General features: G+C 42.6%; 1 protein-coding gene across 1 annotated transcript in view; it reads left to right on the top strand.

Annotated features, from left to right (window-relative positions):
- The window catches only part of LOC139379087 (VPS10 domain-containing receptor SorCS2-like), a 418,987-nt gene extending 408,304 nt beyond the window's left edge, over window positions 1-10,683 (top strand). Inside the window, exons 19-27 of the mRNA XM_071121886.1 lie at window positions 292-612; window positions 1,013-1,136; window positions 4,071-4,183; window positions 4,437-4,559; window positions 5,184-5,283; window positions 5,440-5,481; window positions 6,074-6,176; window positions 8,113-8,303; window positions 9,075-10,683. Of these exons, the coding sequence (XP_070977987.1) occupies window positions 292-612; window positions 1,013-1,136; window positions 4,071-4,183; window positions 4,437-4,559; window positions 5,184-5,283; window positions 5,440-5,481; window positions 6,074-6,176; window positions 8,113-8,303; window positions 9,075-9,139 (1,182 nt within the window). The 3' untranslated portion in view covers window positions 9,140-10,683. The remainder of the gene's footprint in view (window positions 1-291; window positions 613-1,012; window positions 1,137-4,070; window positions 4,184-4,436; window positions 4,560-5,183; window positions 5,284-5,439; window positions 5,482-6,073; window positions 6,177-8,112; window positions 8,304-9,074) is intronic.
- The last annotated feature ends 5,531 nt before the right edge of the window (window positions 10,684-16,214 follow it).

The following is a 16,214-nucleotide window of genomic DNA, read 5'->3' as shown; positions in this document are numbered from 1 at the left end:
TCCCACCTGGTTAAATAAAGGTGTTCTCAACTAGCCTACCTGGTTAAATAAAGGTGTTCTCAACTAGCCTACCTGGTTAAATAAAGGTGTTCTCAACTAGCCTACCTGGTTAAATAAAGGTGAAATAAAATAAATGAATAAATCAAAAAGAGATCCCCTTGTTTTCCTAATGCAAGTTTATGATGACTCACACACGACTCCTTATAACTGCAACTAGATTAAATAGAGCATTAGTTTATCCCAGTTCTCAGTTCAGTGACGTTCTCTTCCTGTACCTCCTCCATCACCCAGGGTGACACCAGCAGCACTAAGTACCAGGTGGATCTGGGGGACGGGATGAGGGCCATCTACCAGAACCTGACGGTGACAGACGAACCCATCCAGCACCGCTACGAACAGCAGGGAGTCTACCGCGTCACCGTCAAGGCTGAGAACGTTGCCGGACACGACCAGGCCACCATATATATCCAGGTCACAGCCCCTCTACAGGAAGTTCACCTAGAAGTAGTTCCCATCGCCGGGATTAACCAGGAAGTCAACCTGACAGCTGTGGTGCTTCCCTTTGAGGCCAACCTGACTGTCTTCTACTGGTGGATAGGAGACAACCTGCAGGTAATGTATACTGACACACACCTCACACACACACACACGCACACACGCACACACACATACACACACACACACACACACACACACTCACACACACACAACCTACAGGTAATGTATGCTGACACACACCTCACACTCACTCACACACACACACACACACACACACACACACACACACACACACACACACACATACACACACACACAACCTACAGGTAATGTATACTGACACACACCATACACACACACAACCTACAGGTAATTCATACTGACACACACACCTCACGCACACACAAACCTCAAGGGTTGATCTGAGCCGTAGGCCATATTCTCTTTGCGAAGAGAAAAAAGCTAAGCTTAGCACTGGTGAACGAATCAATGTATTTTAATGCTTTCCATTCAGCCCAAGATGTCCCTGGGGAACAGTCTGATAACGAGGTTCCCTGAGGAAGGAGAGGTGTCTGTCACCGTCCAGGCCTCTAACGGACGCTCCATGGTGCAGGACACCAAGAACGTCCACGTCTACGGTAAGAGAGAGGGAACATTGCCGTGCTAATTATTATTGATATCTTTCAAGGATTTGATATAGATTTTTGCAGGTGTCTGTAATTATCTCTGGCCCTAGGTGTGGCCTAAATCACATGTAAAATACATCACATAAATAATTACAATTTCAAATAAAAAATGGAATGACAAAGCTGTAAAACCTTATCCTAAATATAAACCATCAACTTAGTGATTACCACTGGTGTTTAATATGAGTGTTTCAGCATGACACATCCTTTATATATATATATTTATACACTTTCTTTATTTTACTAAGCCAATATGTATTTGTTGTCAATGTTTTGCCATCAAACTGGTGGCAGTTGTGGAAAAAAGTCATTAGCTGGACGAGTTGCAGAGTTAAATGTTGATGAGATGCTATTTTCATTCATTAGGCTATTTTCTCTACTAGAAACTCATGGACAATGTGGACGCAGATATAAATGAATACATTTTTTACAAGTTATTCAAGTATAAATTACCAAAATTACGAGAGATTGCCATAGATTACTGATGATTCCAGGTAACTTTGTTAAACTACCAGTAGCTTTGCAAACCTAGATGTACAGTACATCAACTATTTATGATGTTATTATATGAATTACGTTATATGTATATGCATTGGTTGAAGCTCAATGTTAAATTCAATATGCCACTAAAAAAATCTATGAAAATTCACAAACCAACTTGAAATGAGGTACACAACACACCTCCCACCCCTCGTCATGATCCGTCTGGCCGTTGCCGAGAACCACTATACTGTATTTTTGACAGAATCGTTAGCATTAGGGTTGTCAGACAGTTTTTTTCTCCCAAACCTAGCTCAAATTCTAGACGTCGAATTAAAACTAGGTACAGAGTCCGTAAGGTGACCGTTAGTATATCCATTTGGACTGAATATGTTTTTGTAGGTGCAACAGATGTTTATACACTTTATAAAAAGGTTAAGGTTAGGGTTAGGCTTAAGGTTAGCAGTGTGGTAGGAAGGAGGTTAGGGTTAGGCTTAAGGTTAGCAGTGTGGTAGGAAGGAGGTTAGGGTTAGGCTTAAGGTTAGCAGTGTGGTAGGAAGGAGGTTAGGGTTAGGCTTAAGGTTAGCAGTGTGGTAGGAAGGAGGTTAGGGTTAGGCTTAAGGTTAGCAGTGTGGTAGGAAGGAGGTTAGGGTTAGGCTTAAGGTTAGCAGTGTGGTAGGAAGGAGGTTAGGGTTAGGCTTAAGGTTAGCAGTGTGGTAGGAAGGAGGTTAGGGTTAGGTTTAAAATCAGATTTTAAGAAGATAAATGGTAGACTGCATGAAAAAAGTATGTGGACACCTGCTCGTCGAACATCTCATTCCAAAATAATGGGAATTAATATGGAGTTGGTCCCCCCTTTGCTGCTTTAACAGCCTCCACTCTTCTGGGAAGGCGTCCCACTAAATGTTGGAACATTGCTGTGGGGACTTGCTTCCATTCAGCCACGAGCATTAGTGAGGTTGGGCACTGGTGTTGGGCGATTAGGACTGGCTCCAATTCATCCCAAAGGTGTTCGATGGGGTTGAGGTCAGGGCTCTGTACAGGCCAGTCAAGTTCTTCCACAGCGATCTTGACAAACCATTTCTGTATGGACCTCGCTTTGTGCACGGGGGCATTGTCATGCTGAAACAGGAAAGGGCCTTCCCCAAATTGTTGCCACGAAGTTGGAAACCCAGAATCATCTAGAATGTCATTGTATGCTGTCGCGTTAAGATTCCCCTTCACTGGAACTAAGGGGCCTAGCCCAAAACATGATTAACAGCCCCAGCCCATTGTTCCTCCTCCACCAATCTTTCCATTTGGCACTATGCATTGGGGCAGGTAGCGTCCTCCTGGCATCTGCTAAGCCCAGATTCGTCTGTCGGACTGCCAAATGGTGAAGCAGGATTCATCACTCCAGAGAAGGCGTGGTGATCTTAGGCTTGTGTGCGGCCGCTCGGCCATGGAAACCCATTTCATGAAGCTCCTGATGAACAGCTCTTGTGCTGAAGTTGCTTCCAGAGGCAGTTTGGAACTCGGTAGTGAGAGTTGTAACCGAGGACAGACAATTTCAGCACTCGGACGTCTCATTCTGTGAGCTGTTGTTGCTCCTAGCTCTAGCAGGGCAGAACTTTGACAGACTGACTTGTTGGAAAGGTGGCATCCTATGACGGTGCACGGGTATGCTTATTGAAAATGATTAGGTGGCTCATAAAAAGCATTGTTGAGTGGCAATGGACAGGGTGTGATTGCAGCCTTCAATTCACTCTCCAATTGTGTGACACTTTTGAAATTGTGCATTTCCCCTGATTGTCTATGGGTCAAAAGAAAAAGGGGAAATAAAAGTATTATCTGAGTTTTTTAGGAGCGAAGGACACTGTCTACCGTTGTCCTATCCAGGCTGTTTGATATCCTAAGCAACCTGCATACACATTGTGTGAATCACGATAGACCAACATACTGTAGCTACTGTAGTAGGTCAAAGCTGTGAACAGGGAAACCTCGGGAGAGCATCGGTGGAGTGTGTGGTGCTCGAGTGAATTTATTAAATTTTTCAGCTTCAGACCTACTTATTTTTTTGTTTTTAATAGCTCTAGTTCCTGGGTTCTCCATGATGTCATGTGCTGCTGTGTCACTGTGTAACGATGTCCATAGAGGAGTTTGATTTATTCATGAGAGATTGCTAACTGCGCAGAAATGTACTGTATTATCTTACCCCCAAGGGAACTGACGATACAGAATAAACATACTGCAGAAGCAGGCGTTGTAGGATAATGAGAAACTGTTGACTTATTCTAAAGACTCCAAACAGTAGAAATGAATATGGTGTCATTAATATGGAATCTTCCATTATTGTTCATTCTGAATGCTGTAACCCAAAATGGTTGCCTTTGGTGTTGACTTCCTGTGTGTTCTATTTGATCCCAGACCGTTTCCAGGTCATCCCCCTTGCCTTCAGCGGTAACCTGGACCGCCTCAACCCAAACATTCCAGAGTGGAGGGAGGACGTGGGTCAGGTGGTCACCAAGATATTGGCAAAGGTGGGTCTACTGTACTCACCTCATACATGACCTGATGCTGTAACGTAACACGAGCACTCTATTCTTCAGGACACATCATGATAGTATCTGCATTGGCCTCAATATGTTCAATGATTCTATTTGATAGAGATGATAGTAATGAAATGGGAGAAAAACACATTTGGAGATGGAGGAGGGTCTTCCTGAATCAGATCTTAACAGGGGACACAAGTCCCATAAGGGGTCGTTTTTGACCATGACCTTTAACCCCCAGATCACAGGTATCCCCCAGGTGTCCCTGGTAACCATGGTGAAGCGGGGCCTGCCCACCACAGCTGACCTGTACGTTCTCCCACCAGAGAGCCAGCGTGATAAGAGGAGCGTGTTTGTGGATAAGGTACACTAGCACACACACACACACTACCTAACTAAGTGACACACTGTAGCCTCACTTAGGGTTCCAAAGCTACCGGTAATTTACCAAAGTTGACAGAATCTTCAGTAATTTTGGTAATTAACGGAACATCTATGGCAATCTATCGTAACTTAGTTAATTTATACTTTAATAACTTTTTTTTAAAATTGTTCATATCCAGATTGGGGTCAATTTCATTTCAAATCCAGTCAATTCAAAAATAAAACCAAACTCCAATTCCAAATGTTCCTCATTGAAAAGCGTTGAAGAGAATTGGAATTTTAATTCCAGTGTTCTTTCTGAATTGACTGGAATTGAAATGGAATCGAGCCCAATCCTGATTCATAAACAGTATTCACTTTTTATATCTGTGTCCATATTGTCCCTGAGTGTCTAGTAAATAAACCACATGGGTCAAGAGAAAATAGTCTAATTCATGAAAACATTTTTTATTTCCAGTTACCTCGGCAACTCGTTCAACTGTTGACTTTTTTTCCCACAACTGCCACAGTTGACAGCAAGTACATATTGGTATAGTAAAATAAATGTCACTCACTGCAGTAATTTACCTCTGTGTAATGGTTGTGTTTTACATTTCTTCCACAGCGTATCCCTGCCATCAAGCAGGCCTTCAACGACAACAACGTTAGCTTCATCGTACGAGGAGGTCTACAGGTGTTGGTGACGCTAGCTGACCAGAACGCAGGTAACCAAAGCATCCTGTATTACCGTTCTAATTCCTGTAATCATGCCATTGTGATGTTGTAAATATGATTTCATGATAGATTATTTTTCCATTTCATTATTTGGTTTCATGTTGACTCGGAATGGATAATTGAGTTTTTATCAATATATTTCAAATGACTAGTAGCTAATGAGTCGTCCACGAGAGTGACGGAGATCGGTGCGTGTTAGTCACCCCACACAACCTTTTTCTCACTTTTACTTCCTGCTTTCTCAAAAGGAGCCTACCTTTCCTCCAATCTGATTGGTTTGGGGCTCCTGTTACCTGCTCTCTGCTTTAGGTGTTATTTCCCTAAGAATTTACCTACTAAATTGCTAAAATGTTAGATATTTTTCCACAATATCTGCAGAGGTAAACAATATGTTTCAATGATGTCTAATCTATTCCGTTTCCTTTTGAACGTTATCTTTTCTTGGACAGTTTGGTTACGGATCTCTTCTCCTGACCGTGTGGTGTGTGTTGAACACTGTGTGGTGTTTATTGAAGCGGAGTGGAATGGAGTGTTAGCATTTCTGCTGGGGTTTATTGTGACATGGCAGCTATAATCTTGTTTGTGTCTCAGGGGCCCACATCCACAGGAGGTGTGTGTGTGTTACCTACCCTGTGTTCATTTCCCATCTGATGTGCATTGTCTATGCTTGTGTGTGTGTGTGTGTGTGTGTGTGTGTGTGTGTGTGTGTGTGTGTGTGTGTGTGTGTGTGTGTGTGTGTGTCATATCATAATGTTTGTGTGTTGTCTGTCTCCCCTGCAGGTTCTCAGGGTGGAGTGGCAGGTCCTGGAGTCTGGGCTCTGTCTGTAATCTTCCTCATCAGCCTCCTCGCTACTGGATCCTTCATCCTCTACAAGTTCAAGAGGTGGGTCTTATAGACTTAGCCTGCATGGCTGCCAGTCTGTTGCTGCTCTCTTGCCAACTACTTATGGAATTCTCATGCAAAACATGATTTCACTGGACAATGACAATAGAGTAGACTAAAGCACAAACAGATCTGGGACCAGGCTATTTTAGACTTACATATCTGAGATTTGCACTGGGCACTTTACTGGCCAGTCCTCCTCTGAAGTGTTGCATGACTACAGATGAAAACATAACCATGACTACAGATGAAAACATAACCACGACTACAGATGAAAACATAACCATGACTACAGATGAAAACATAACCTTGACTACAGAGGAAAACATAACCATGACTACAGATGAAAACATAACCATGACTACAGAGGAAAACATAACCATGACTACAGATGAAAACATAACCATGACTACAGAGGAAAACATAACCATGACTACAGATGAAAACATAACCATGACTACAGAGGAAAACATAACCATGACTACAGATGAAAACATAACCATGACTACAGATGAAAACATAACCACGACTACAGATGAAAACATAACCATGACTACAGAGGAAAACATAACCATGACTACAGATGAAAACATAACCATGACTACAGATGAAAACATAACCATGACTACAGATGAAAACATAACCATGACTACAGATGAAAACATAACCATGACTACAGAGGAAAACATAACCATGACTACAGATGAAAACATAACCATGACTACAGATGAAAACATAACCATGACTACAGATGAAAACATAACCATGACTACAGATGAAAACATAACCACGACTACAGATGAAAACATAACCATGACTACAGATGAAAACATAACCATGACTACAGAGGAAAACATAACCACGACTACAGATGAAAACATAACCATGACTACAGATGAAAACATAACCATGACTACAGATGAAAACATAACCATGACTACAGATGAAAACATAACCATGACTACAGATGAAAACATAACCATGACTACAGATGAAAACATAACCATGACTACAGATGAAAACATAACCATGACTACAGATGAAAACTTAACTGCATGTATCAAGATACAGTAGGTGAATACATACAGTTGAAGTCAGAAGTTTACATACACTTAGGTTGGAGTCATTAAAACTCATTTTTCAACCACTCCACAAATTTCTTGTTAACAAACTATAGTTTTGGCAAGTCAGATAGGACATCTACTTTGTGCATGACACAAGTAATTTTTCCAACAATTGTTTACAGACAGATTATTTCACTTACAGTGGGGCAAAAAAGTATTTAGTCAGCCACCAATTGTGCAAGTACCATTTTTTTCTGAGGTCTTGGCTGATTTCTTTTGATTTTCCCATGATGTCAAGCAAAGAGGCACTGAGTTTGAAGGTAGGCCTTGAAATACATCCACGGGTACACCTCCAATTGACTCAAATTATGTCAATTAGCCTCTCAGAAGCTTCTAAAGCCATGACATCATTTTCAGGAATTTTCCAAGCTGTTTAAAGGCACAGTCAACTTAGTGTTTGTAAACTTTTGACCCACTGGAATTGTGATACAGTGAAATAGTCTGTCAACAATTGTTGGAAAAATGACTTGTGTCATGCACAAAGTAGATGTCCTAACCGACTTGCCTAAACTATAGTTTTTTAACTTGACATTTATGGAGTGGGTGAAAAACGAGTTTTAATGATTCCAACCTAAGTGTGTGTAAACTTCCGACTTCAACTGTATACTGTCTATAGAATACATAAATGCATGTACTTGATGAATCTAGATTCTAGATTCGACATGAATATGTTGTGCATGATTTGTCTTTTGTTCACCAGTTACACCAATAGCACATACTTTGCATCCGATGCACAAAGTCCACAATCTGTCACTCATTAACATGAACTACAACTCCAGCCAAACCTCTTATCAAAACTACAAATCCCACAGTCCTTGGCTTAGGACTGAGGATGCCTATCCTCCGCTGTTTTTCAGAAAGCTGCCCGGCCGGAACGTGTACGCCCAGATGCACAATGAGAAGGAGCAGGAGATGACCAGCCCTGTCAATCACAGTGAGGACACGCAGCACATCATCCAGGGGGAGGAGTTTATCGACGACGACCTGGACTCACAGACTCTAGGTAACGCAGAAGGTAGCCCCGCCTTCTGTTCCCTGATCAGGATTAGGACTAACCCCCACTACTACTAACAGAACAGCCTGCTACCACTCACAAGCCCAGGCAGTTAACAGAACTGCCTGCTACCACTCACAAGCCCAGGCAGTTAACAGAACAGCATGCTACCACTCACAAGCCCAGGCAGATAACAGAACAGCCTGCTACCACTTACAAGCCCAGGCAGTTAACAGAACAGCCTGCTACCACTCACAAGCCCAGGCAGTTAACAGAACAGCCTGCTACCACTCACAAGCCCAGGCAGTTAACAGAACAGCCTGCTACCACTCACAAGCCCAGGCAGTTAACAGAACAGCCTGCTACCACTCACAAGCCCAGGCAGTTAACAGAACAGTTAAGAGAACAGTTAACAATGCAAGGTATTCCCTATTTGTTGTTATATTGTTCATAAAAGCTACTAATCTCATAATGATATTGTGAATTAAAGGTAAAACATTTTAAGCATTCTAATACCTATATCAATCGGAAATATGAATTAAAATCAGAGCTATGGGTTGGTTGAAAGAGAACCAACCAGTCATCTAGTCAAAGTATGAATTAAAATCAGAGCTATGGGTTGGTTGAAAGAGAACCAACCAGTCATCCAGTCAAAGAGAAAAGAACGATCAAGGAAATGCTTTAATGTTGCAAGATAAAGAAGCAGGTGGTGTTTTCTCTTTTAAAACCAACCAACCCTCGACTCTGGTCTCACTACTTCCTCTCTCTCCTTGTTGCTAGGTAACCACTCGGGCGTGGTGCTGAGCATCAACTCCAGAGAGCTGCACAGCTACCTGACCAGCTGATGGCTGAACACAGACACGCTAACCAGCTAGCCATGCCAACGAGCACAGGGAACTCTAATCTGCCTTCCTCCTCTGTCGCTCTGTCTGACCAACCAATCCACCACTCCCCGTACAGAGGAAGAGAGAAAGCACCACAGTACTACAGTCTAGCATTAGTCCCTCGCTGTCCTCTCCTCTCTGATTCCTCTCCACGGCCCCTTGCTCCCTCGTTTCCGTCTCTCGCTCAGAGGGACACTTATCCTCCGTTCTGCTCGTCTCTCTATCCCATCCTCCACTGCGTTACTGTAACATCGGGGGTGTGGGCCAACTCTGCTTTTTACCCAGTGTCCTTTGCACCCAGTGTCATTTGCACCAGTGTCCTTTGCACCAGCGTCCTTTGCACCCAGTGTCCTTGTGTCCTTGTACCCAGTGTCATGACTGCTCTGTGTGTTCTCATTGGCTAAACCCCTCGGAGAATGATTGGACGCCACCCAGTGAGGAAAGAGAAATCCGGTGAAATCACAGAGAATGCCCCGCCTATTGGCCTGCTATTTAGAACGCTCAGGACGGTAAGACTTGTCTTTCACTGACTCTCACCAGGTAGTTTCCAGATACGCTATACAGTGCATTTGGAAAGTATTCAGACTCCTTGACATTTTCCACATTTTGTCACATTACAGCCTTATTCTAAAATGGATTGAATAGTTTTTTTCCCATCAATCTACACACAATACCCCATCATGACATCACAATACCCCATAATGACATCATAATACCCCATAATGACATCACAATACCCCATAATGACAAAGCAAAAACAGGTTGTATTTTTTTTGGCAACATAGATATTCAGACCCTTTACTCAGTACTTTGTTGAAGCACCTCTGGCAGTGATTACAGCCTAGATTCTTCTTGGGTATGACGCTACAAGCTTGGCACAGCTGTATTTGAGGAGTTTCTACCATTCTTCTCTGCAGAACGTCGCTGCACAGCTATTTTCAGGTCTCTCCAGAGATGTTCGATTGGGTTCAAATCCGAGCTCTGACTGGGCCACTCAAGGACATTCAAAGACTTGTCCCGAAGCCACTCCTGTGTTGTCTTGGCTGTGTGCTTAGGGTCATTTTCCTGTTGGAAGGTGAACCTTCACCCCAGTATGAGGACCTGAGTGCTCTGGAGCAGGTTTTCATCAAGGATCTCTCTGTACTTTCCATTGATTTTTCCCTCGAACCTGACTAGTCTCCCCGTCCCCGCAGCATGATGCTGCCCTCACCATGCTTCACTTTAAAGATGATACCAGGTTTCCTCCAGATGTGACACTTGGCAGTCAGGCCAAATAGTTCAATTTTTGATTCATCAAACCAGAGAATCTTGTTTCTCATGGTCTGAGTCCTTAAGGTGCCTATAGTGGCTTTACCATAAAGGCCTGATTAGTGGAGTGCAGCAGAGATGGTTGTCCTTCTGGAAGGTTCTCCCATCTCCGTAGAGGAACTCTGGAGCACTGTCAGAGTGACCATCAGGTTCTTGGTCACCTCCCTGAACAATGCCCTTCTCCCCCGATTGCTCAGTTTGGCCAGACGGCCAGCTCTAGGAAGAGTCTTGGTGGTTCCGAACTTCTTCCATTTAAGAATGAGGCCACTGTGTTCTTGGGGACCTTCAATGTGGCAGAAATGTTTGGTACTCTTCCCCAGATCAGTGCCTCGACACAATCCTGTCTCTTTACGGACAATTCCTTCCACCTCGTGGCTTTGTTTTTGCTCTGACATTCACTGTCAACTGTGGGGTCTTATATAGACAGGTGTGTGCTTTCCAAATCATGTCTAATCAATTGAATTTTCCACAGGTGGACTTGAATCAAGTTGTAGAAACATCTCAAGGATGATCAATGGAAACAGGATGCACATGAGCTCAATTTTGAGTCTCATAGCAAAGAGTCTGAATACTTATGTAAATAATGTATTTTTGTTTTTTTATTTGAATACATTTACAAACATTTCTAAAATACTGTTTTTTTCGTTTTGTCTTTATGGGGTATTGTGATGTCATTATGGGGTATTGTGATGTCATTATGGGGTATTGTGATGTCATTATGGGGTATTGTGTGTAGATTGACGAGGGAAAAATGCATTTAATCAATTTTAGAATAAGGTAACAAAATGTGGAAAAAGTCAAGGGGTCTGAATACTTTCAGAATCCACTGTATATACAAAAGCATGTGGACACCCCATCAAATTAGTAGATTTGGCTATTTCAGCCACACCCGTTGCTGACAGGTGTATAAAATCGAGCACACAGCCATGCAATCGCCATAGACAAACATTGGCAGTAGAATTGCATTACCGAAGAGCTCAGTTACTTTCAATGTTGGATGCCATCTTTCCAACAAGTCAGTTCGTCAAATTTCTGCCCTGCTAGAGCTTCCCCGGTAACCTGTAAATTATTTTACCGTGAAGTGGAAATGTCTAGGAGCAACAACGGCTCAGCCACGAAGTGGTAGACTTCTGTGCTTCAAACTGTGTGGTAACAGTTTGAGGAAGGCCCTTTCCTGTTTCAGCATGACAATGTCCCTGTGCACAAAGTGAAGTCCATACAGAAATGGTTTGTCGAGATCGGTGTGGAAGAACTTGACTGGCCTGCACAGAGGCCTGACCTCAACCCTATCGAACACCTTTGGGATGAATTGGAACGCCAACTGCGAGCCAAGCCTAAACTCCCAACATCAGTGCCCGACCTCACTAATGCTCTTGTGGCTGAATGGAAGCAAGTCCCTGCAGGAATGTTCCAACATCTAGTGGAAAGCCTTCCCAGAAGAGTGGATGTTGTTATAGCAGCAAAGGGGGGACCAACTCCATATTAATGCCCATGATTTTTGAATGAGATCTTCGATGAGCATATGTCCACATACTTTTGGTAACGTAGTGTATCCTAGTTCACCAGTAGTAGGAGGATTGTGGGGTGCTGTCCACAGTATCACCAAAACAGAACCACGCAATGACCAGGCCATAGCCTTGAGAAGTACAGTTTGGTAAAATAGTTCTGGATGGGCATAGTTTAGCAGTGGAGAAAAGAGAGGTGGAGTTGTTAACACCTCCGTTACTACCAAATAAAGAGAAGCAATGTTTTTAAAAGAAGCAATTTATAATTGGCTCTTTCTCTCTGTCTCACACTTCAAATGCAATAACACTCTTATTCGGGAAAGAATGAGATAGAGCGCCCACTTTAAATCTGCAGGGAAGTTATATGAAGGATAGGACGTGGAACGGGAGCAGTCTGAACTGAGACAGGGTTGCCTTTGTGAGAAGAATGCAACTACCCATTTAGGCACTAGGGGGTGGTGTTGCTCTGTTTATAAATCCCAGATACAGGTACTTGCCGTTGAGCTAAAATGAAGCGTGTGGGGAAAATCCTCTTTCATTCACCATTATTGACATGCAATCCTTGTTAATATGTTTCCTTTTCATCATACAACAATGTATAAGAATGCTCTTTAGTAATTCATATTTTAATTTGTATTTTTCTTTGTATAATAAAAAAAAAATGTTTTATGGTACTTGATGAGCAGGTTAAAAGAGTGACATGTAGAATGGTGTGTGGTTGTGTGATATATCAGCACATTTACAGCATGTCCCCCGGTTAGAAAGCAATTGTTTGCCCCACGGTGCCTAAAAAACAAGTGGACTCCTCTGCTCATTTAACATGAACTACAACTCCAGCCAAACCTCTCATCAAAACGACAAAATCCCACATTTCCTGTGCATTTTCTCATTTTTTTATTTACTAATAACAGTTTGACCCCAACCCCAAGATAGCCCCCGGGTCAGAGGTCAATGTGAGTTCATTTCCCCAGAGACAAAGTCGTCGTCATGGAGATGGTGTGGCTGTCATTATTGAGCCTATGTTAGGCAGAGTTACTGGTGGTATTTCTCCCCATATAATTTGTCTTGTGTACATAGATTTGTATATATGAACAACCTCTCACTGTATATAGTCCTTCACGTGAGTGTGAGTATTTTACACTGATACCAAAACATACACAGTTGTTTTTTTGGTCTCCTCCACTGAATCCTCTCATAACAGTACAATGACGCAGAGAGTTTCTCAATACCATTGCTTGCTTCTCATGTATCAGCGATATTTCAGTGTATAGCTAAGTATCATAGACTTTTAGATAGGCTAATTTTTGTTGTATCCATTGTTTAACTGGAAAGGATCACTCATTATCAAATCTACAACATTGGTAAGTAGCTGTCCTTCCCAGGATGTTTAATTTGCACTAAGGATGTAGTCATCTTGAAGAGTACAGTCTAGAGTGAAGTCGACCATCTTCACACATTGGGCCATACAGACTTGCTAGGGATGTCTTGAATGAGACAGTACTAATCTACAAACCAATGCTCAGAGTCAATCTCTAGCTTTCCAGTGAGTCAGTTCCATTCATGATGATGGTAGGCCTATCTGATACATCCAGACACACACTGGCCTGCCTGTCTGTTCTTCATGTTCTTTTGTACATATATCTGCTTATATTTGGCTTGTTCTTAGTTCTCTAGAAATGTCTTGTCTGTTATTATGGTCAAGAGAATCCAATATATTTGTGAAGGAGATTCACTGTTGATGACTACGACCATGTGAAGTTGACCTCACAGTTTTATTCATGTTTTTTTGGTTTGTTTGAATTTTGGTAAAGTCCTCAACAGAAAGCGTAGCGCACTTAACATGCATTCTGGAATAAATCACTCCCCTAAATCTACATGTTGGTTGTCATTATTGTATCTGCTCAATAAATATTTCACTTTCTTCAATGGCTTGATGATTAGTTGACGAGTTGAATCAGCTGTGTTAGCTCTGGAATAGATCAAGTACATGGAATGGCTGGGGGTGGGGCTTAGAAAGAGGAGAGGTTGGATAAATGCTTTTTTAAACCTACCCAACTCATGGGGCGGCAGGGTAGCCTAGTGGTTAGAGCGTTGGACCGGAAGGTTGCAAGTTCAAACCCCCAAACCCCCGAGCTGACAAGGTCTGTCGTTCTGCCCCTGAACAGGCAGTTAACCCACTGTTCCTAGGCCGTCATTGTAAATAAGAATTTGTTCTTAACTGACTTGCCTAGTTAAATAAAGGTCAAATAAAAATAAACATTAAATATGTACTTAGTAATGGCACACATGGGAATTTAACTAACAATGCTCCTGTTCCCAATACCTTGCTCCTTCCAACTGAGTGATTGGTATGTTCAAATCCAAGTGAATGGTTTTCATCAAGTGAATGACTAACATGTCATCACCAATTAGCAGATTTGATTGGCTAAGAACTAATTGGTTCGGAACATCTCTTCTACTTTAATGAACGTTTGCAGAACTCTCGATGTCAAACATACAAAGAGAAGCATTTTTTTTTAGGTGTGAAGGAGTTGGTGGCTTTGGTGTAAGGATGTCAGCCCTGAAGTGCAGGGTGCAGGGTCATGTCCAGGCAAGGCACTTCCGAGTGTGGTAGGTTTTTGTATGTTTCCTCAATTGTTGATGTCAAATATACAGTGCATTTTGGAAAGCACTCAGACCACTTCCCTTTTTCAACATTTTGTTAAGTTACAGCCTCAAATGTATTAAATAAATGTTTTTCCTCATCAATCTACACACAATACCCCATAACGACAAAGCGAAAACAGGTATTTATACATTTTTGCAAAAAAACAAAGCAGAAATACCAAATTTACATAAGTATTCAGAGACTTTGCTATGAGACTCGAAATTGAGCTCAGTTGCATCCTGTTTTCATTGATCATCCTTGAGATGTTTCTACAACTTGATTGGAGTCTACCTGTGGTAAATTCCATTGATTGGACATGATTTGAAAAGGCACACACCAGTCTATATAAAGGTCCCACAGTTGACAGTGCATGTCAGAGCAAAACCAAAGGTTGAAGGAATTGTCCGTAGAGTTCTGAGTCAGGATTGTGTCGAGGCACAGATCTGTGGAAGGGTACCAAAAAATGTCTGCAGCATTGAAGGTCCCCAAGAACACAGTGGCCTCCATCATTCTTAAATGGAAGAAGTTTGGAAACACAGAGAATATTCCTAGAGCTGGCCGCCCGGCCAAACTGAGCAATCGGGTGAGAAGGGCCTTGGTCAGGGAGGTGACCAACAACCTGATGGTCACTCTGACAGAGTTCCTGTGTAGAGATGGGAGAACCTTCCAGAAGGACAACCACCTCTGGAGCACTCCACCAATCAGGCCTTTATGGTAGAATGGCCAGACGGAAGCCACTCCTCTGTAAAAGGCACATGACAGCGTGCTTGGAGTTTGCCAAAAGGCACCTAAAACTCTCATACCATGAGAAACAAGATTATGTGGTCTGATGAAACCAAGATTGAACTCTTTGGCCTGAATGCCAAGCTTCACATCTGGAGGAAACCTGGCACCATCCATACAGTGAAGCAGGGTGGTGGTGGCAGCATCATGCTGTGGGGATGTTTTTCAGCAGTATGGACTGGGAGACTAGTCAGGATCGAGGGAAAGATGAATGGAGCAAAGTACAGAGAGATCCTTGATTAAAAACCTGACCCAGAGCGCTCAGGACCTCAGACTGGGGCGAAGGTTCACCTTCCAAAAGGACAACGACCCTAAGCACACAGCCAAGACAACACAGGAGTGACTTCGGGACAAGTCTCTGAATGTCCTTGAGTGGCCCAGCCAGAGCCCAGACTTGAACCCGATCAAACATCTCGAGAGACCTGAAAATAGCTGTGCAGCGACGCTCCCCATACAACCTGACAGAGCTTGAGGAGCTTGGGAGAAACTCCTCAAATACAGGTATGCCAAACTTGTGGCGTCATACCCAAGAAGACTTGAGGTTGTAATCACTGCCAAAGGTGCTTCAACAAAGTACTGAGTAAAGGGTCTGAATACTTATGTAAATGTGAATACTTATGTCTTGTGTGAAGATTGCTGAGCGGAAAAAACAACTATTTAATACATTTTAGAGTAAGGCTGTAGCGTAACAAAATGAGGAGTCAAAATCAAGGAGTCTGAATACTTTCCGAATAACCTGTATATTACTAGATGTGTTGAACGTGTGAAGGATGTGGTGGCACAGGTGTAATGA

Source organism: Oncorhynchus clarkii, chromosome 21, assembly GCF_045791955.1.
Source record: "Oncorhynchus clarkii lewisi isolate Uvic-CL-2024 chromosome 21, UVic_Ocla_1.0, whole genome shotgun sequence".
NCBI classification, from domain to species: domain Eukaryota; kingdom Metazoa; phylum Chordata; class Actinopteri; order Salmoniformes; family Salmonidae; genus Oncorhynchus; species Oncorhynchus clarkii.
This window is presented reverse-complemented; position numbering and strand designations above follow the sequence as displayed.